This window comes from Sturnira hondurensis, unplaced genomic scaffold (assembly GCF_014824575.4).
Source record: "Sturnira hondurensis isolate 20B ecotype Veracruz unplaced genomic scaffold, ASM1482457v3 Scaffold0020787, whole genome shotgun sequence".
In the NCBI taxonomy this organism is placed as follows: Eukaryota; Metazoa; Chordata; class Mammalia; order Chiroptera; family Phyllostomidae; genus Sturnira; species Sturnira hondurensis.
Genome location: NW_028093418.1, coordinates 3,976,267 through 3,996,458, shown reverse-complemented (window position 1 = coordinate 3,996,458; position 20,192 = coordinate 3,976,267). Strand labels below are relative to the sequence as shown.

The 20,192-nt window shown below is 53.1% G+C and overlaps 1 protein-coding gene and 1 long non-coding RNA gene across 3 annotated transcripts in view; one reads left to right on the top strand and one right to left on the bottom strand.

Annotated features, from left to right (window-relative positions):
- Nucleotides 1-2,169: 2,169 nt before the first annotated feature.
- Nucleotides 2,170-20,192, bottom strand: part of CDCP1 (CUB domain containing protein 1) — a 39,507-nt gene continuing 21,484 nt past the window's right edge. Inside the window, exons 3-9 of one of the 2 annotated variants that reach the window (XM_037030500.1) lie at nucleotides 15,092-15,454; nucleotides 13,851-14,219; nucleotides 12,316-12,537; nucleotides 11,062-11,442; nucleotides 9,169-9,531; nucleotides 6,618-6,705; nucleotides 2,170-4,316 (exon numbers count right to left, since the gene is read on the bottom strand). In XM_037030500.1, the coding sequence (XP_036886395.1) occupies nucleotides 3,887-4,316; nucleotides 6,618-6,705; nucleotides 9,169-9,531; nucleotides 11,062-11,442; nucleotides 12,316-12,537; nucleotides 13,851-14,219; nucleotides 15,092-15,454 (2,216 nt within the window). In that variant the 3' untranslated portion in view covers nucleotides 2,170-3,886. The remainder of the gene's footprint in view (nucleotides 4,317-6,617; nucleotides 6,706-9,168; nucleotides 9,532-11,061; nucleotides 11,443-12,315; nucleotides 12,538-13,850; nucleotides 14,220-15,091; nucleotides 15,455-20,192) is intronic. The other variant, XM_037030501.1, reaches the window with a different exon arrangement.
- Nucleotides 7,839-8,772, top strand: LOC118976160 (uncharacterized). The gene is made up of 3 exons (XR_005064204.1): nucleotides 7,839-7,930; nucleotides 8,065-8,235; nucleotides 8,372-8,772. It is a non-coding gene; the product is annotated as an uncharacterized LOC118976160 (long non-coding RNA).

Genomic DNA, 20,192 nt, shown 5'->3' with positions numbered 1-20,192 from the left:
ATAAGCTCAGTAGATAACATAGATAAAAAGCAAGTTGTAGTCAAAGATCTGACCCAGCTACTCCCAAGAACCAAGGCGTCTACCTTCTGCCTTTCTGCAGAAGGCAGAATCTGAATTCGGAAATGTCTCAAAGCTCCCAGGACTTATGAGCTGCTTGAGTAACAGAACAATATCATCCTTGTTAGGCAAAGACTTGCAAGTACAAAATTCTAAGTACTCAAACTACTGTCCCCAAGTGCAGTGTTAGGCATTGTAAGGACCATTGGCATTTAGTTTGGTGGGGCTGGAGGGCTTCCTGGAGGGGGTGGACTTGTGATGGACTCTGAAGTGCCAGTAGGATTTTCATTGGGAGGGAAGGGAGCACAGCGTTTGCAGGGATGTTGCCCAGGACCAGAGCATGAACAAGTAAGTGGGCAGGAGTGTCCTTGACGAGCCGAGGATTGAAATAGTGTTGGGATGGGCGGGCGTTGGGTGGAGGGAGAGGACTGGAGAGGTCAGGGGGGCCGGGCGGTAAACTGGAGGTGCCACGCCCCAGCGGGAGACTGAGGACTTTGTTGGCAGGGACACATCTCAGAGGCACAGATTTCAGAGCACGGGAGTCATGAGTCATGTGACGAGTGGTGTAAGGAGGGGGAGGCCGGGTGGCAGAGTGAAAGCAGTCAGGGCCAGTGACAGACGGGGATGAGCCAAAGGTTGGGTCCAGTGTCATGGGCCTGGGTGGCTGGAGACATCAAAGCCTTTTAGAGATGAAAGCGAGACCTTTGAAGATTTAATCTTGTGGAGGCATTTGAAAACAAAGGGTCTAACTCAAGGTCGCACAGCTAATTAGGGGCAGAGTCAGGAAATGAACTCACATGAAAGAAGGAGACGATTTGGGGCAAGAGATGAGAGGATGGATTTACCTCGGGAGTAATCAGGTCAGGTTGCTCGGGGATGTACGGGTGGAGAAACCCACCAGGCAGTGAAAATGTTCGGCAGGTGCCCAAGGAGGTACCGGCTAGGACTGGCGGAGTTATTATCACAGAACAGAGGATGGGGCTGGAACCCCTGGGGCAGTGTGCCAAGTCCAAAGGCCAGAAATCCGAAGATAGAAGCTTGGAGTCCAAGAACAGGAGCCAGGACAAGGGGCAGTCACAGGTACGATATGGCCCAGAGGTGGACACGGTCAGTGTTCTCCATGGGCAGGGACACTGGGCTCTGACCTGTCCAGCCCCGCTGTACCGTACAAAAGATGCCTGCAAATTCTTTGACCCCCTCTCCCACTGAAATGTAGGGGCTTTGCTTCCTCCCCATAAATCTGGGTGGGCTCTGATTGATGCACCCACCCGCAGACTAAAGATTGGCAACCCCGACTTCCTGACATCCCTGACTCTGGGAATGCTTGCCCTGGGAACCCAGCCACCAAATTGTGAGGAAGTCCCATGAAGCCCTTAGAGGGGCCCAGCGACGAGGACACTCAGCTCTCACCTCTGCTGTGCCCTGCTCTCGTTAGATGTGTGAGCAGAACAATGGTCGTCCGGAAGTCACTGAGGTTTGGGCGGTGGGCTACGCAGAAGCAACACCTGTTCTCTGCTCCAGGTGCATGCTGGGGGCCCATCTGTAGCTCCCTCTACACCGTCCTCCCTTCACTTCTGTTCCAGTGGCTGGTGACCTGCACCGGCTTAGAGCTCAGTGGCAGTCATTGCTGAGGGTGGCCCCAGGCCTCCGTGAGGGTCAGGTATTGGGAGAGGCCACACAGAAGGGGCTCCTGTTCCCTCAATGAGAAGAGAAGGGGACAGGCTCTGGCCTCCGAGGGGCGCACTGGCAGCCCACAGAGCAGCCTCCTGCCCCGTCAACACAGAGACAACAGCACATGGTGAGCCCACGGTGTGTCCATCCCAGGGAACCCCTGGGACATCCGGGGCCTCAGCTGAGCCAGGGACAGGTAGCCAAAGCATTTAAACAATCTAGGCCTGGCTGGTGTAGCTCAGCAGATTGAGCACAGGCCTGCGAACCAGAGGATCTGGGTTCGATTTCCAGTCAGGGCACATGCCTGGGTTGCAGGTTGGTTCCCTGCAGGCCAACTTCCAGCAGGGGATGTACGAACGGCAACCATACATTGATGTTTCTCTCCCTCTCTCCTTCCCCTCGAAAGATAAATAAATAAATAAATCTTTTTTAAAAGACTGATGCCTACTTTTTTGGTGTATATTTGTTTATTTTAAAAAGCACAGGAAATAAAACAGCACCTAAAAAAGTATCTACAACAAATAAATTATTTCCAAGGATGCACTGCAGATCCACACGAATCAGCCCGCTGACGGCAACCAAGGTCACGCCCCGTAGACCTAGGCTTCCCCCCACTCCTCTGGTCCTGGAGACGCGCCCACCCCATGGACAGGGACCACAGCACTGGAGGGGGGTCCTCTCTGTGCAGGGGTCCTCACAGCCGTGGCAGGTGGGCACGAGGGCAGCCCGGGCAGCGGCAGCCCCAGTGTGGGGGCTTCGACAAACGCATCTGACTGGTTTCCTGTGACCCTGAAATAGTTTACGTACGTGGGGCCCGAGTTTTAAAGGGCCATGCGTGCGTCGGGCTGGCTCCTTCCGGGTGGCTTTGAGCTCTCGGTTAAGAGACAATGGCCACCTGGCAACCTGGTCGTTAAAGGGGATGTGTGTGATGACAGACAGCTACACCAAAGACGGCCAGCCTCCCTTAGGGGCGGAATGCAGAGCACCAAGCCAGTGACCCACAGAAGAGGCCAGGAGGCTGGGGCGGGGGAGGGGCAGGTCCTTGGCGGGAAGCCAGCCTTTGGGAAGGAAAAGGTGCCATGGCAACCCCGAGGGCATGATGAAAAAACCCAAAACCACAAACCCTTTCTTCTGGGAGGAGTTCAAGAGCCTTAGAACACACGCCACGGAGGAGACGGCAAGGCTCCTCACCAGGAGGGCAGAGCAGCCCACGCACAAGTCTGGACGTTTCCAGGGTGAGTGCACGGAGCTCAGCGTGGTGCGCTTATTATTCAGAGGCTCTGCCATAGAAACACTGAACTTCGGACTGTGCTGACAAGTCATAACACAATCTGTCTCCTCCCGGGTGAGAGCAGGGCCCACGGAGGCAAACAAACACCCACAGGAACCGGGCAGGTAAGTACAATAACTGAGGGGTGTGGACCGTGTGTGAGAAGACTTCCGGAAGCACACACCAGCCTCCAGGCCTGTCTTCTCATTCGGTGGAGCCAATACAGGCCCCACGCTTTTCACTGCGTCGTGAGAAAAGCGACCCTGTCGGGGGTGTCAGGGGGTGTCAGGGAGAGGGGGCTTCCTCTGGGGAACTGGTAGACCAGAGGCGCCAGCGGAAGGCGGACCAGCTTCTCCACGTTGTTGCCGGGTGAGAATGTGAGCCCCAGCCTGGCCAGGTCTTTTGATCTGGATTGTGATGTAAACATTTTCTCATTTTAAATGTTAGTGATCGATTCTTAAAAAAGATTCTGTTGGCTAAAGAAAACACACCTGCGAGCTGAGTTGTTTCGCAGTCTCTCCTCAGTGGCAGGAAGGAGAAGCAGGCAAAGGGATGCCCCCCCACAAAGAGACCCAAATCCAAATCCGAACCAGGGCTCGTTGCAACCCTGGCCCGGGTGACTCGCACCTCTCTCTCACTTCGGCCTGGTTTGCAGCGGCACCTGAGTCTGCAAAGATGCGAGCAGCCGTAACTGCATCCAGACCAGAACTCCTCACTTTCCGTGTCTCATTATCGGAATGAGTCCACTGGGAAATCAGAAGCTGGGGAGTCCAGGAAAACCTCCTGCTGCCCCTTCCCCATGAGCCCTCTTCTTTAGGTGTTCTGGTGGGCACCCGACAGGGTGCCTCAGTGCCTGGCTTTATGCAAAGTCTTTGGGATGGGTCCAGGTTATTCCCCAGGCTGCTCCACCTCGTGGGCGTCCAGCAAGGGAACTTCTGTGTTCCCGTTGCCTCCGCTGCGCTGGGTGGGGTGGGAGAAGGTGTACGGCTCACTCTCGAATTCGGGACTAAAGCCAGGGCATGGATCCTCAGGGGCCAACTTCACAGTCCAGGCCCTGGAGCACGTGGGAGGCGGGGAGGGCAGGCAGCCCCCCATGGGGCCCTGGAAGGGCCGGTAGGTGTCCACCTCGGGCTGGACGAAGGACCCATTGGAACCCTGCAGCAGGTGCCCATACACCATGGTGTCTTCGATGACCGCGTACACGTGGGGGTCAGCATCCTTTTGTGCTTTCTGGAACTTTGGCTGCATCGGCATCTGGGTATTGATGTTCCCATTGTAGATGCCCACGGCCGGGCCCTTGTTCCTCTTCTTTTTCCTGCGGAGAAGAGAGGGGACAGGCAGGCGTCAGAAGGACAAAGAGCTCGGATGTGCACCACTGTCCGTCCCTGCTAGACCTTACATCCTTCAAGGCTCTGACCGAGTGTCCCCCACAAACTGCTTAGCATTTGAACCTGAAAGTGCTGTGCTCAGGGAATATTTAAAAGGGCCCAGCTTTGGTCTCTAGTTTTCAAGAGAGTGGTTCGCAGAAGGTCCTTTCAACACCACCTGCGCCTGAGTTTGCTTCAACAGATGCCCAGCCTTCGACGGCAGGGACATCTGACAACCCCTCTGCCCTACTGGAAAGCGGTGGTGGCCCAGCCCGGCCACGCCAGGCACGGGCGGACCTGGGCCAACCTTCTACCCCGCACAGCGCTCTTCCCATAGCTAATGCTCCATCCCTGCCTTGGAGACCATCTAGATTCTACACCACAGCACGCGGGGCTCGGGGTGGTAGGCTGTTTGTTTGTATTACGCTGGAGGCGGGGCCAGCAGAGCTCAGCATTAGCAGAGGGGCCCGTCCCTTCCGCAGTCATCTCCAACAGGGGAAGAATCGAAAAAAGAAGGCAGACTTCAGGCTGGGGTGCACAGTTCCTCAGCGGCACCATTGGCCTTTGGTTAGTAGTGTTCCCTGGTGCTCGGCTGTGGATGGACATTAGCGCTCTCTGCTCTGGAGAACAAAGCTCGCCCTCCACCTGCGAGAACCCCAAGCAGGGGCTGCTGGCTTTTCAGCTGATTCAAAGGGAGGACATTATCTCAAAGAACATAATGGGCCCTGTAATGTGCAGGCTGGCGGCTCACTAATTGTACTTTTCTGAGATAAAAATAAATCTAGTACATTTAGCTCGTCACACGGAGACTCTGGCCAGGACGGTGGGTTCCCAGGGCTCCAGCCTGGAGCCTGTGATGGCTGCCCTCCTGTGTCCCCACTGAAGCTCTCCTCACTCTGTGCTGGGACTGCCGCTTCACCTGCCTGCCTCTTCGGTCCCCCACCCCCAGGGCAGTGGGAGGGGAGCCTATTCCTGGCTCATGGTTGGGGCCCCGGCACCAGACATGGCTCCTGCTCCCAGGAGACCCTCAGAAATACATGTGGACACACACAAGTCCAAAGCCGCTGTCTTCCCTCCTGCCCACTTCAGAACCGCACCGAGCTGGAGACGGATGAGCCTTCCTTATGCGAGGCTGCCAGCCAGCGGCCTCCCCAGGCAAGGCCAGGGCTGGGGCAGTTTAGAGATGGAGGTGAGCGCTGCACCCTCCTTTCACCCAGTGCCCTCCTGATGAGGAGCTGGGGCCCAGGGTGAGTGCCATGCTCCCGATGTGGGGTGCGCAGGCATAGTGTAAGGAAGTTGCCAAGAGAAGCAACATAATGGTGCTTTGTTAAAAGTCCTCTCTCCCGTGCAACCTATGTGCAGCCCCGTGTCTCGGGGAAGAGGCCTGGCCCTGGGTCTCCCCGGTGAGCAGGTCCTTCCTCATCTGCGGTGACATTTCTTTATTTTATTTTTAGAGGGGAAGGGAAGGAGAGAAGGAGAGACGTACCAATGTATGGTTGCCTCTCATGAGTCCCCTGCTGGGAACTGGCCTGCAACCCAGGCATGTGCCCTGAATGGGAATCGACCTGCGATCGTGTGGTTTGCAGGCCCGCGCTGAATCCACTGAGCTATGCCAGCCAGGGCTGCGGTGAAATTTCTATGCAGTGTCCATTGGCTGATCGGGCATTCCAGTTGTTTGTTCATGGCCCCAGTTAATTTAAAAAAACAATTTTTTAGAAGGTTAAATCATGCTAGGGGAAACTGATTTCTCCCTCCCCTCATGGTTTTAATCAGAAACCTGGGCAGAACTGATCACACCTGGCAGCAGCGTGCAGCCTGTCTACAAAGGTCACCGCCCTCCTTCCATGAAGCAGAACCTCTCCCGCTGAGGGGGTGGGAGGGAGACTCTGAGTCAGTTCACCGGGTCTGCCTTCCTCTTGCCCATGGAACCGGCTTCTTCTGGAGCTTGTACAGAGTCCAGCGGACACACATAAAACGTGTTTGTTCGAGAAGCCGGAGGGAACCAGCTGGGGCCGTAGGTGCTCATACCTCGAGGTGACGGAGGGAGCAGGTCTGGAGGCTGGTCTGGCACAGCCCACAGGGCCGTCACCCTCCCGGACTGCCCACCAATGCTCACCGTCCAACGAGCAGACGGTAGACGGTGCCCCGAGCTGGTGCCGAGGCAGCTGCACAGACGCTGCAGGCCACAATGTCACCACACACATTTTTGCTTTCGGGGTTTTTTCCTTACCAGGTGCGGGATTCTCACTTACTTCTTTCTCACGAAGCAAATGATGAGTCCGAGGGCAAACAGCAGCAAGGCGCCACCTCCCACCACGGCGATGAGGATGACAGTCAGGTCTGTGAACAGAGACACAAGGGACAGCGACGTGTGGGGCGAGGTGTGTGATGAACTCGATGACGTCGTCTCCAGAGCTGCCCGCCGCCCAGGCCCCCTCCCTGCACCCACATGCTGCTCTCACACCCCGAGGGGCCTCTTTTCCCATGAATTCGGGCTGTGCTGGCTCTGGACCTGCCCCTGGGGAGGGAGGCAGGACCGCTTCTCGCACCTGCCGTCTGACGGGGAGCCAGCTACCAGGTAAGAAGCCTGACTCTGCAGAGGCCGCCCCGCTGGGAGGGAAGCCTAAGCTAGCTGTGCGGAGTTTCCAGGAGGAAAACAAATCGAGGAACCCTGATGAACGTGGGCATCAGAGCCCCAGACACGTGTCCAGGTGAGACACCCAGCCACCCTCTCACTGATCAGGGCGTCTGGCCGAGGCTTCGGAGAGCTCAGAGCAAAGATGAGCCACTCTGCCGGGCCCGGTTCGTATCCCTGACCCATGTACTTATGAGCAAACAAGACTGTTCCTGTCCGAGCCACTCAGTAACTACGACACATGGGGGACCTACCAGATCTGCTCAAAGGCTACTCTGGGCCTACACTGGGCAGGCTCCCCCGGCCGCCACAGCCCGTGGAGGAGGAGAGGAGAGCCGAGGGGTGCAGGAGAAAGCATTAAGGAGAGGGTGGTTCATTTTGTGGTGTTCTTTTCCTACCGTCACACACAGGAAAGAGGAAATTAATCAGAGAGGGAGCCCTGCACCAGCCAGGGGTGGAGAATTCCTTGCTTGTTCTATAGGCAAACAAAAGGGGAGATGCAGAGAAAATAGGGACAGAAATAAAGGACAGAAGATGAGCGTCAGAGAGGCAGAAAACCCGGGATTGAGCCTGAACGCCTAGAACAGCCTTCACCATGTGGCTTTGGTTTCCGTCGGTTTTCCTGCTGCTAACCAGCTGGGTGGCCGTGGGCAGACATGCCATCTCTCTGACCTCCGCAAAGGGAAGAGGCTGGGACGAAGTTCCTGCACAGTCCCCTCTGGTTCCAACAGCCTGGGATGCTCCGTGACTGTCTCGGAACAGAGGGCAAACACGGCCCCAGCAGAGTGCCCTGCCACGCATGCGTGTCCTTGCCTGAAACTCTTCAGTGGACCCTGCAACCCTGAGCAGATGGGCAAACCCTGCAGCTGCCACCAAGGGCATCTCATGGCCTCCCCTGTGTCTCTGAATAAAGCAACAAGCAGACGCCAGGTACCTCTGTCTCCCTTTCCAGGTGCTCACGTTTTAATCACCAGCACCGAATGCCCAAGGGTACTTTTTTTTTGGGGGGGGGGTTCTATTTTTGGTTTTTAATTCTTACCTGAGGATATTTTTATTGGTTTTAGAAAGAGAGAAAGAGAGAAAAATATCAACATGAGAGAGAAACACCGGCCGGTTGTCTCCCGTACACACCCGACTGGGGGTCGAACCCACAACCTTTAGGTGTACAATCCAGTGCTCCAACCAGCAGAGCCCCTGGCCAGGGCCCAGTGACACTTTTATCAAAGACTCTACAGGTGAGGAAGGTCAGAAGGGAAAAGCCTTCCCCTCTGTCAGAGAGAGATGAATAATCGGTGATGTGGTAGGCGGACTACCATAACGCCCTCATTCTACCTCTCTCCTGAGCCAATCCTGTCCCATGTTATTTCGTAGCTCCTCCCATCAAGAGGTGGAGTCGATGTGTCCACCTCTAGACTCTGGGCTGGCCGAAAGACCGCGGCAGAAGAAACGCTGCCTCAATCCCTACCCAAAGCATCGGGTGACTTTGCAGACCTGCTCCGGCCTCTCTTGGACCCTCTCCCCTGCCACGAGGGCAGGGCTAGGCCGGAAGATAAAAGACCTCGCAGAGGGGAGCCAAGGAAGACCCATGATCCCAACTGTTGTTGGCTGGGCCCCAGACATGTGAGAGGGCCCCTCGCCAAGATCAGCAAAGTCCCGGAGCCAGAGCCAGCCTGCAGCTGCCCACAGGCGCATGAGAGAAGGAACTCTGGTAAGCCCAGCTCAGACCAGAATTGGCCAGCCAACGTGTGAGCAGTAACAATGGCTGGGTTGTTTTTTAAAATTTTTATTTACTTATTTTTTAGAGAGGGGAAAAAGAGAGGTAGAGAAACATCAATGTGTGGTTTCCTCCCGAGTGCCCCCTACTAGGGACCTGACCCACAACCTGGGCATGTGCTCTGACTAGGAATCAAACTGGTAACCCTTTGGTTCACAGTCTGGTGCTCAATCCACTGAGCCACACCAGCGAGGACTAATAATGGCTGTTTCTAAGCCACTGAGTCCTGGGGTGTTTTGTTATGCAGCATCACTGATACAATAATAGCTGATGGATACGTGGACAGCCAGAACCCAAATCTGTGTTTGCGACTCACCTCCCAGGCTTGCTCCTTTTCCCCCAGCCCCCAATCTGCTCTCCCTTACTGTTCCCGAAAGGCTCTGAAGGCCCTTACCTACAGTTCTCGGGCTGAGCGACACCTGGAAGAGCAGGTCCAGCTGCTTGCCACTCGTGGGGCTGCAGTTGGAGACGTTGACCCAGAAGCTGTGGTGGTGGGCACTGGGCTTGGGCAGCACCTCTTCCAGGCTGAAGACCTCCTCGGCCGCAGATGACTGCTCCTGGACGATCAGGAACGCGCGCCCCGTCTGGCAGACCAGGCCCGTCCGCTCCTTCATGAAGGTCAGGCAGGCCACCTGGCCCCTGGGCACGCTGATGTTCCAGGACACCGAGGCGAGGGATGGCAGGCCCCGTTCCCAATTAGGGGTCCTCAGGTAGACTTTGCTTTTCGTATCCGGGGTCACCGTGAAAACCCCTTCCTCTGCAAGAAAGGGAAGACCAGACACACGAACGTTTCACTCAGTGGAGAAGGTCACGCTACGGGGGACGGTCAGCCGTCCAGCACGACACTGTCCGAGGGCGCACTCTGCTATGGCGGAAGCATTCTTTATCTGCGTCGGCCAACGGGGGAGCCGTGGCCACGCGTATCTGTGGAAGACCAGACACACGCTTGGTGTGACTACAGAGCTAAATTTTACATTTTCTTTACTATTAGCTCTGGCTGATGTAGCTCAGTGGATTGAGCTCAGGCCTGTGAACTAAAGGGTTGCAGGCCAGGTCCCCAGTAGGGGGTGCACAAGAGGCAACTATGCATTGATGTTTCTGTCTCCCCTTCCCCTCTCTCTAAAAATATATAAAATCCTAAAAAGATAAAATAAATTTTCATTACTATTAATTTCCATTTAAATTGCCTCCCGTGACCAATGGCCGCTGTACTGGCTGGCTTAGGACTGGAGTCGCAGTCCAATCAGGTGCTTGGGTCTCATGCAAAACAAACAAACAAGCAAAAACAAGGCAGTTGGCCAAACCGGCAGTTAACTCAGCTTCCTTTCAGTGACACCCTCCCTCAGCCTGGCTAACAGTCATCTGCGCCCCACAGCCGGAGGGCTGTGTCCCGATTCCTGTTTCCGAGATTCAAAATGCATCGGTCCTGGGAAGAATTCCGGAACTGCACAGCAGAAAGTCTGCCTTCGACAGACATGGCAACTACTCCATTCTGCACCTTCAGGTGAGACAAACCCCCACGTTCCACAGCAATGCGACTCCCCGGGGGCATTTCTCTGATAACCTTGGAGATGCCTGGCAGCCTAGACTGACCTTAATCGAATGGCCGAAGGCTCTCACCTGTCTCGCTCCTGCCTCCGCAGATGAAAGAATGAAGACAGCCCCAAACGAAGCCCCTGGTCAGTGTCGAAACGGCCTCTCACACTGAGAAACTTGTAACAGCGACGAGGACTTTTAAAATTAGCTCCAGCGGTCACTTTTATGACTGATATGGACCTCACTTCCTGCCTGGGACACCGAAGACCACTGTAGCCTTCCAGAACAGGACCCTCAAGTTCTAGATCTTTCTCTCTCCCAATGTGCCTTCCCGGCACTCTCCGCACCACATCCTGAGTTCCCAAAGCAGGGTCATAACACATCTGCATAAGGGTTCTCACGTTCCCACCTTCGAAATCCAGGATGGGTGGGTATGTGGCTACTTCTAATTTATGCTCAACCTGCTTCCCCAACAGACAAGAATCTGATTGTGTGTTTTGCTGCCATCGACCTGTGCCGCCCCCTGTCAGACGGTCTTATTTCCAACTCCTGGACTTGTCCACGCTAGGTAAATGGCACAGTCAGCATTAGGACTCAAATTCCGTCTGAAAACCAGCCCACTCAGCTCTCTCTCCTCTTCAAATTGACAACCTGATTAAGATGATCACCAATGCAAAAGAAGATGAATTTTCCCAAATGGGAAAGGCTAAGGGGGCTTGGAGACGGGGGAGAGTGAAAAGCACCTACTCACCTTTGAAGTAGGGTATGAAGGACGCAGTCAGGCCCTGCCTGAAGATCTCTTGTTGGAAGCTGGGGGCAAAGGTGCGCAGGGTCACCGAGATGTTCTGCTTCACCTGGATCTGCTGGATGGCACCTCCAGAGCAGAAGGAGCCCAAGTAGAGGTCCTGGCCAGGGCTGGCGCCGGCCACCAGGTAACTGAAGCTAGTGTTGCAGACCCGCTCCTGCGTGTGCTGCTGCAGCTTCTGGGCCGGCACCAGGGCCAGGCTGAGCCTGTCCTTGGGCACCAGCAGCTTCCAGGAGAAGTCATGGAGCTGCACAGGCAGCTGGAGGATGTCCTTGGGCACCTGGAGGGGGTAGGACTTCCTGAGGCAGTACCGGTGGTCCATGCAGCCTGGAAAAGAGGGGCTCGTGGTACCCATGGGGGAAGGAGACGGAGAAGAGCATCTTCTCAGCTCTAAAGTCACCCTGAGGCTTTTTGGCTTTTCCCTTCGGTCTTTCCTTCTCCACTGTCCTTCCTGCGGCTTCTAGCTTTCAATTCTAGCTTACCCTCCTGCTCTCTCATGTTCTTCCTAAACTGGCAGACCAACTTCTTGTTTGTCTGGTTCCCACCTCTGTGTGCCCATGTCTCAGATGCTAAGTGCTGTGTGGGCAGGGCACAGGTTTGCCTCCACCCAGGCACTTCCTAACAGGGAGGCCTCAGCTCCTGCCTCTGCAGAGACTTCAAGGGCATCCGAGTCAGAGATGATGGGGGCCCCGCAGGCAGGGGACTATTGGTTTGGCTGCCCCCCATTTGTCACACACTTACTATGTGACCAGCATGTGTTCAACACTGCTAGGGGCTAAAGGGGTAAGAGGCGGAACAGGTCAAAGGTCTTGATTTTAAGACTCCGGGTCTCATGTGAGAGAAAACAAGTGGGCAGCGAGTGTGGGAGCAGGGGCCATGCAGCTGCGAGAGCACAAGGAAGTCTAAGACCAGGAGGAGACTGCAGGCTGGACAGAGGAAACGTGAGCGAGGACACAGGTCACGCATGCACTGCCCTTCTGAAAGATGCCTGTTCCGACGGAGACTGCCGGTCCCCAAGGATGCTGGTCTCCACCTCATGTTTGCTTCGTGGTTGCCCCTGCTTACCCTGCACTACAGGGGACATTTCTGGCCATGTATTTACAGCTCACGCAGTGGACCCCACCCAGAAGACAGGGCAGGATGGGGAGAGGGGCCCATGGCCGGGAGGGGCTTGCCCACAGCGGTGGGAGGGGCACGTACTGAAGGTCTTCTCGGCGTTCATCCACAGGCGCGTCAGGTCATCGCAGAGGAAGGAGATCTTGTGTTTGGAGCCAGCTGTCAGGGTGAGGTTAGTGCTGCAAGTCCGAGACTCCCCGCACACAAAGCAGCCGGGGACGAACCTGCGGCTCTGCCTGCTGGGCCTCGGCTCGATGCTGAGCGACATGTCTCGCTCTTTACTCAAGTCAACCACGTAGGTGATGTCTGGAAGGGCGAGAACGGGCGTGAAAACCGCGTCCGCGGCAACCCCATGGCACGGGGAGCATCGGGGGCGTTTTGTCATTATAAAGGCAGCATCACGAGAACTTTAAAAGAAATTTAAAGGAAAAAGAACGGACCGCATTTCTACCACCCTTACTGACCCTCTTTCCTTTCTGCAGATTCATTTTAGACCTTGATCACATGCATGCATATTTTTTACCTACTTAAAAGTACAGTGAATATAATACTGCATATTCAGCTTTTACTTTATTTTATACAGTTTTATATAATTTACTATAGTTTTCATATGCACTAGTCTTTTAAAACATTCATTAATCTTAGCGGTTGCATAATAGTCAGCCAAGTGAGATTTATCATCACTTACATAAATAGTCTCCTGCTATGAATGGTGACTAAGAACAGTGTGGTATTAGGGCAGGAACAGAGGATTCATAAACAGGACGAAACCTCGGATACTATAATTTAGTCTCTAATAAACACTATATTTCAAATAAGTGAGAAAAAGGTGGACTATTCCATAGGCTAGAAGAACTGCCTTTCCCATTAGTAAAAGAATACGGTTAGCCCAGAACCTCAAAGCAGGGACCACAAGAAAAACAAAGAGAAGATCTTATAAATGTACTGTAAAGCAAATGCAAATTATAAAAGCAAAACAAAGTAACTATCTTTCGGATAATAGGCACCATAAATAACGTGAAGGGACAGGGACACAAGAGGAGAACATATCTGTGACATGGAATGACTGAGCAGGTGACAGAAGAAGAAATATAAATGTCCACGTATACAAAATACAAAGAGTTCTCGAATAACTTGTCACTTCTCTTGCAATAACAGAAAAGCAAATCAAGACAAAGTGTTACCATCCCCCCCTAATCAGATGCGGGAGAACAGAGAAGCCTGGTGATCCTGGGTACGGGGGAGGGAAAGGGGGGACGGCCCCTCACACGTTGGTGGGAGCATGGCCAGTCCTGTCACGTTAACTTTCTAAATGTCTTTCCTGGCCATCCTGGATGTGACTTTGACCTTTGCGCTCCCCCTGGAGCCATCCTGGTCCAGACTTAATCCCACAACAGCAGCTTCTTACTGTGTTAAAACAAACGTACACACTGTTCATTCCCCAGTTAGCCTGTCTCGCTACCCGGCAACGCTCTTCCCGCACCTGTCCCAGGGTCCAGGGTCCGAGCGGCCCAGAAGCCGCCGATGAGAAATGGGACGGGAACCTCACCCCAAGCAGACTCCTCCGGAAGGAAAGAGCATACAGGAGCAGGAGGGGAAAGGAAGGTGGGCTCACTTACTGCTTTCATGTTGTGGATATTGAACCAAAACCTGAAACTTCAGCCGGAGGGTCCCTGGGTTCTGGGCGTCTTGGTCACAGCCCTGCAGAGAGAGGTTGAAATTCCCGGCCATATTCCCGGGCTGCTTATCCGCCAGCTTGAACACCTCGGGGTTGGTGGTGGAGCCCGGGATGTAGTACTCCACCCGCTCCTCCTTCCTCTCGCAGTTGGAGACGTTGAACTGGAGGAAGGAGACGCTCGCCCGCAGGGGCGCGGGAATGACAAACTGCCACGTCATGAGTTCATCCTCAGGGAAGCCGGCGGGGTAGTTGGCAGACATCAGGGTTGCGGAGCCCTCACCCTCAAACACAGATTCGATGATGCACAGTCCTGTTGGGAGGGGAACCCGAGCCAAGGGATTAGACCCTGCCCTGGTTGTCCCGAGTGGAGGGGCAGCAGGCTGAGGTCAGGGGAAGGCCGTTCTCAGGTCCTGAGCCGCCGGTCGGGATAGGGCACGAGGAGAAGACATCGGCGGTGTGTGACTCAGTGTTTAATAACTGACTCAACCAGGGCGGGAGCAGGGAGTCCTACCATGTACGGTCTAAATACTCCCACCATAGCTGATTTCAAGCTACCAACGTGAGATGACTGAACTTGGCCTTGGGAAGAGATGGGCAGCAACTCATCATCCCACAGGACTGCCACCTCCAGATACAAGTGGCATAAGTAACCTCGAGAGCACAGACAAGAGGAAACGGTAGTGAAATCATCAGGAGGCAGTGAGTTCTGAGTGTTCATGACCTTTGTTTCTAAACTCATTTTTTTTACTGGTAAGTTTATATAATCTTATTTGGATGAACAGCTCTGTTTAACACCAGCTCGCAAACTTCCTCCATGTGGAACAATCAGCTCTTGTGAGCCAGGGTCAGCCAGCGCTACCTCCACCGACACCATCAGAGAAGACGTGAAACAGAGAGAAGACGGGAAGGAATTAGAAAAGGAGCCAGCACAACAGGTCCGCAGAGTCAGTCCCATTTCACTCCCGAGAACAAACCTCTCGTGCACGAAGGAGAAGAGAGCCACCACCCAGGTCAGCAGAGAAGGGTGGGTCCACCCCAGGCGTCGGTGGCCCGTGTCGCTTACGGAAGAGTAAGGTCGAATCACACAAAATTGCCAACACCCGGCCGTTTCTGACCTAGAGAAAGTGGTGATTTTTGTGTGTTTCGACCTCAGCAAAGAACAGGAGGGCATGGCGTGCTCACGTTTGATGGATGACCGGTTTGCGATGCTGAAGCCGGAGACGTTTCTGGGGTGGAACCAGGGCAGGTGCAAGGCCATGTGGACGCCCTCTTGCATCTTGATCCGGGACACGGTGCCGTTGCTGCAGAAGGTTCCGATCTGGACTGTGGTGGCATCGATGCGGCCGCTGATGGAGTGAGTGATTCCGTCTGGGCAGCTGTGCCCTGGCTCGACCTGCCGCAGGCGTGGCAGGGAGAACTGCAGCTCCAGACCGATTCTCTTGTGAGCCCGCACGTCCCAGATGTAAGTCCGGTTGAGGGTGGGCAACCCCGATGTTGGGGGCTGCAGCTGGACCTCCCCGAAAAAACACGGGCCTGCCATGCAGTCTGAAACACAGTCACACAACCACCTCGGTCACAAAAGCTGCCAGCCACTCACTGCTCCTCCCTACCTCTCTAGTAGGCTCTTGGGGAGCACCACCAGGCAGGCACACCCACCTCCAGGTCACCCGAGTGTGGATGGCCACTGGCACACCGATGCCCCCTTCTCTGAAGTGCCTTGGCTGGCAGTGCCTCCCAGGGCCAGAAAAACTTGTGGGGTTTCGATGCCCACCCCAGCCGGGAGGAGCCACCCACCACCCACTGAGGCTCACGTCAGGGGTGGAAAAGCCTGACCTTCTGGCTTCAAGGGCATGGGCTTGAGGCTACACGTTAGCTAAACCCACATCTTCGTTTACTTCTTCCCTTGCTCTCTCCCGCTTTCCTCACTCCTTCACAAGGTGCTTCTAAGGGCACTCTCTTGACAAATGCCTTAAACAGAAGTTCCCACACGGCTCTGTTCCAGGGAACCACACTCAAGACACCTCCTAACCCCTGTGTCCTCAGATTAAGTCAGCGCAGTCCCGTTGGTGGGCCTTCCCAGAAGTCTGAGGACAGCCCTTTGCTTTGCCGCAGAGCCTGTGCTTCTAGAGCCACTGGTTCACACCTTTCGGGGGACGGTGCCAAGCTCTGCCTTTAAAAACTGGCTTTCCCATCAGCACACCCATCCGCACACTGAATACGCTCCAACTGCACAAGCCCCTTAATGGCTGGACCCTGGAGGCACAGTTTCTTCCTGCCTCGTGGCTTTCATGCTCCCGTTTTATGACCACGCTGGATTTCTTTACAGGCTAACAACTAGTGACATCCTCTGATGTACCTTGTGTTCTAAGCCTTTAAAACAAACGGAGACACGCTGCTGCCAGGGAGGAATAAGAGGAAAGCACGTGCAGAGGGAGCAGAACGGAGGCAACGCAACAGTCAAGGCTTCTGTTGTCTCGGGCGTGGGCCGTGTGAAGGGGGGGTGGGTTCTGGCCACTGGCGCTCTGGCAGGGTGTTTGAAGGTACAGCCAGCCCCGGCCGGGGAGCTCGGTTGCTGAGAGTGTCAACCAATACACCAAGGTTGCTGGTTCAATTTCCATTCGGGCAGATAGAATCAACCAAAGAATGCATCAATAAGTACAACAACAAATGGACGTTTCTCTCTCTCCCTCAAACCAATAAAAAAAAAAAATACTGCCAACTTAAAATGGAACTATGGGAGAATTTCAGAACTGGACGTCTGAGGCCCTCCATGCCACACCTGTCCTCTCCACAAGGCAGCCCTTGGGCCCAGCGGGGCGAGCACAGCACTTCCTGCACGCGGTCCCAGGACAGAGGCCTAGGCTCTGTTTGCTCCTCCCCAGTCCTCGCCAACGCGCCACGTCACCTCACCCATAAAACAGGGTTAGATAACACCGTGACGAACCTGGCTAAAATTAGACTTTGTGTGTCAGTACGGATAGTACCTATTTTTAGAAGCTCTTACAAACCTCATTGTTTACCCCAAGCCACGTCGTCTTTCCTTTTAAAAGCTGGCTTTGCCCTGGCTGGTGTGGCTCAGTGGATTGAGTGTGGGCTGAGAACCAGAGGGTCATGGGTTTGATTCCCAGTCAGGGCACATGCCTGGGTTTCAGGCCAGGTCCCCAGTAGGGGCCACGTGAGAGGCAACCACACATTGATGTTTCTCTCCCTCTCTTTCTCCCTCTCTTCCTTCTCTCTAAAAATAAATCAATAAGATCTTTAAATAAATAAAAGCTGGCTTTGTCACTTCCCATCTCCCACTCCAAGGTGCCCAGGACCACGTGGAGCGGCTCCTACTGGGTTCTGTCTGGTGGACTCACCCTCCTGCTGAGGCGGTGGTTCGCAGGTTCCGCATTAGACTCACTGGGAAACATTTCAAAATGCACAGTCCTGGGCCACCTGACAGATTATGATTTAATTCTACACCAAGAACCCGGAGTCACGAGGCTCTGCCCATCAGCCACGGCTCCAGCCTGGACCCGGGGAGAGTCAGGGGTCGTGCGCACTCTTTAATCTGTGGCTGAGCGCTTCAGTGTTAAGGATGGACACAGCGAAGCGCGGTCACAACACCTGGCACGCCGCCAAGTCTCTGTTCTCCATCTGGTGCCAAAATGTTAAGTAATGAAAGGTTTCCAGGTGGAAGACGGAGAAGTGACCATTCACAAGTGATGCACAGCTCACGTGCCCCAGCATTCATTAACTTTAATAGTGTTATCTGAGTAAGGGTAGCAGGAAGGACCTCAGACTTTGACACTTACTCAGGACAGGTTTGTTTTTTTTTTAAAGGAGGGGCAGGCAGGACATGGGATTTAATTCTGGAGTCGAGATTTATTATTTTAGAAACTGGTATCTTCCTACAATTTTGAAAAATGGGGAGCATGGGTTTTCACAGTGAACTGTGTGTGGCACCCGGGGGCCTGACTGCAGTCATTTGAACGCTTGACTTGTGGGATGATTGTTCATGAAGACCATCGATCACATGCAGTTTTTTTCTCCCTCACTGAATAGTGCAAAGCATTACATTAACCCATTTCCTTTTCTGAGAGGGCAGTCACTTTATTGGTTGAAGTGATTATAACATAATGCATGCTTGTAAAAAAGAAAACCAATAATAGGGAGGAACGGAAAGAAGGAAATGGCTGTCGCTGTTCCCCTCCCCCACCCACCACAAAAACAAGTCAACATTTTGGCGTGGAGCCCTCCAAACTTTGGACTCCAGATGACTACATGTGCCTATGTGTGTGTTTCATAAAGTGGGTTGAACCATTTTCCTGCTCTAAGCTGCGCTGTTTTCAATAAAGCAAAACTACCCTTCCACGTCAGATGCGGGGAGCAACACACCATCCCCCTGAATCCTTCAGTGCCTCCTCGTTCTCCCCAGCTCTGTGAAAGCGTCACTGAGATGTTAATTGCAATCATCACAAACTGATTAATTAATTGGGTGGGGGGCTTGACATTTAAACAGTAGTGAGATTTTCATCCAGGAACACAGTACATCTCTCCATGTATTTATATCTTCTCTTTTGTCTTTCAGTAAAATGTTATGTTTTACTTTATGTTCATACTCTGTATATATTCAGATGACCCCTAAATGTTTAACCAGAGCTTGTGAAAGATGGTGGCCAGTAGCAGGCATAGTGGGAACCCTTACGTCATTTCCCGTTACTGGAAACACTTCTCGGTGGGACTGGACCGCTGGGTATGACATTGACCATCAGGTTTGGAAGATCCACTTGGACTGGATTAAGAAAACACCCTCCTACTTCTGCTTTTCTGAGAACATTGTATTAAAAACATGCTAAATAACCTATTAAGCTGATCGCATGCAGTCTTTTCTCCCAGAACGACCCTTCCAGTCTTACCTCGCTGCTCTCGTTGCCTTATTCTCTTCCTGCATTTTTCTGGACTTGGTATAATTATACTTAGGATTTGGTTTTTTGCATGGATAGTCATAACGGGGCTGGTCTGCGGAGTCGTTGTGTTGTTTATTGTTTAACCCTTTGGCAAATTTTGACACCAGGGCTGTGAGAAGCATGTACAATGAGCTATGAAACTTCCCTTTCTGTGCTCAGAATGGGAGTTGGAAAACTACAGCTCTGTGTACCCAGCCAAACGCCTGCTCTTGTCAGTAAAATTTCTGCAACTTCCATTGCCTGCTGGTTTACCTGTTATCTACGGCCGACCTTGTGCTGTGACAGTGCAGCTGTGCCGTTGTCACAGTAACCATCTGGCCTCAGACACTTGCTTGCTGGACTTCTACAGAGAAAGCCTGCCAGCCCTCCGCTAGCAGTGTGTAAATGCCATGGGAATTATTCGCTCCCTCAAGTTTTACAGGATCCTCCATGAAAGCATCTCTAACCGACCCAATCCCTGCTCTCCTCCATCCGGGCCATTTTCTGAATCTCCTCCATTATTATTTACTTATTCGGGTTTCCTCCCTTTTTGTGAGTCAGCCTGGCCCATTCAGTTTTTTCTGAAAATCACCATGTCATTCAGATTTTCATATGGAATACCATCATGTTGTGGCCTCTTGCAGTTTTAGAAATCGCCTTGGTGTACCTCATTAAATCCACACGTATCGTACACTTTCGATGCTGCCTATTTGTAATTTCTCTTTCTTTTCCAGGAGACTAGCCAGAGATTTGCCTGCATAATTGGTCTTTATCAAAAACCAGGCCTTGGTTTTAGTTATTAAACATAGTTTTGAAACTGCTTTTAAGGACTTACAATTTCTTCTTTTAGTTTTTCAAATTCCTTCCTCCTAAGGTTTCTTTTATCCTTTTTTCTCCCTTCATGATCTATTACCTGATTCATTTATTTTTAGCTAAAGGCAAAGAAGGTTTCTGAGTGTGGCTTTGCCTAGATCACAAAAGTATTCTCACCATCGATACCACCTCCATGGGTGGCTGGGTGGCAAACCCCCCTTCAAACCACTGGGAGATCACACACTTGGTTTTTTCTGCCTGATTATTATTTCTTATGTCAATCTCCTACCCCAAGCTCAAGTTCTGAGTTATAATAATACCAATTATCTAAAGTTTGTTGAATTCTTGTATACATACACTCTCAACCCATTATTTTATTTCACCCTCATAAAAACCCGATTGGTTGGTACAATGGCTCTTATCTTATAGAGTAGAAAACTAAGTCACAAAGGAGTTAGGTCATTTGCATAAACTCACAGGATCAGCATTGCCCTGGCGCTTGAAGCCGAAACCCAGCTCCCTCAGCCTCCAAAGCTTCT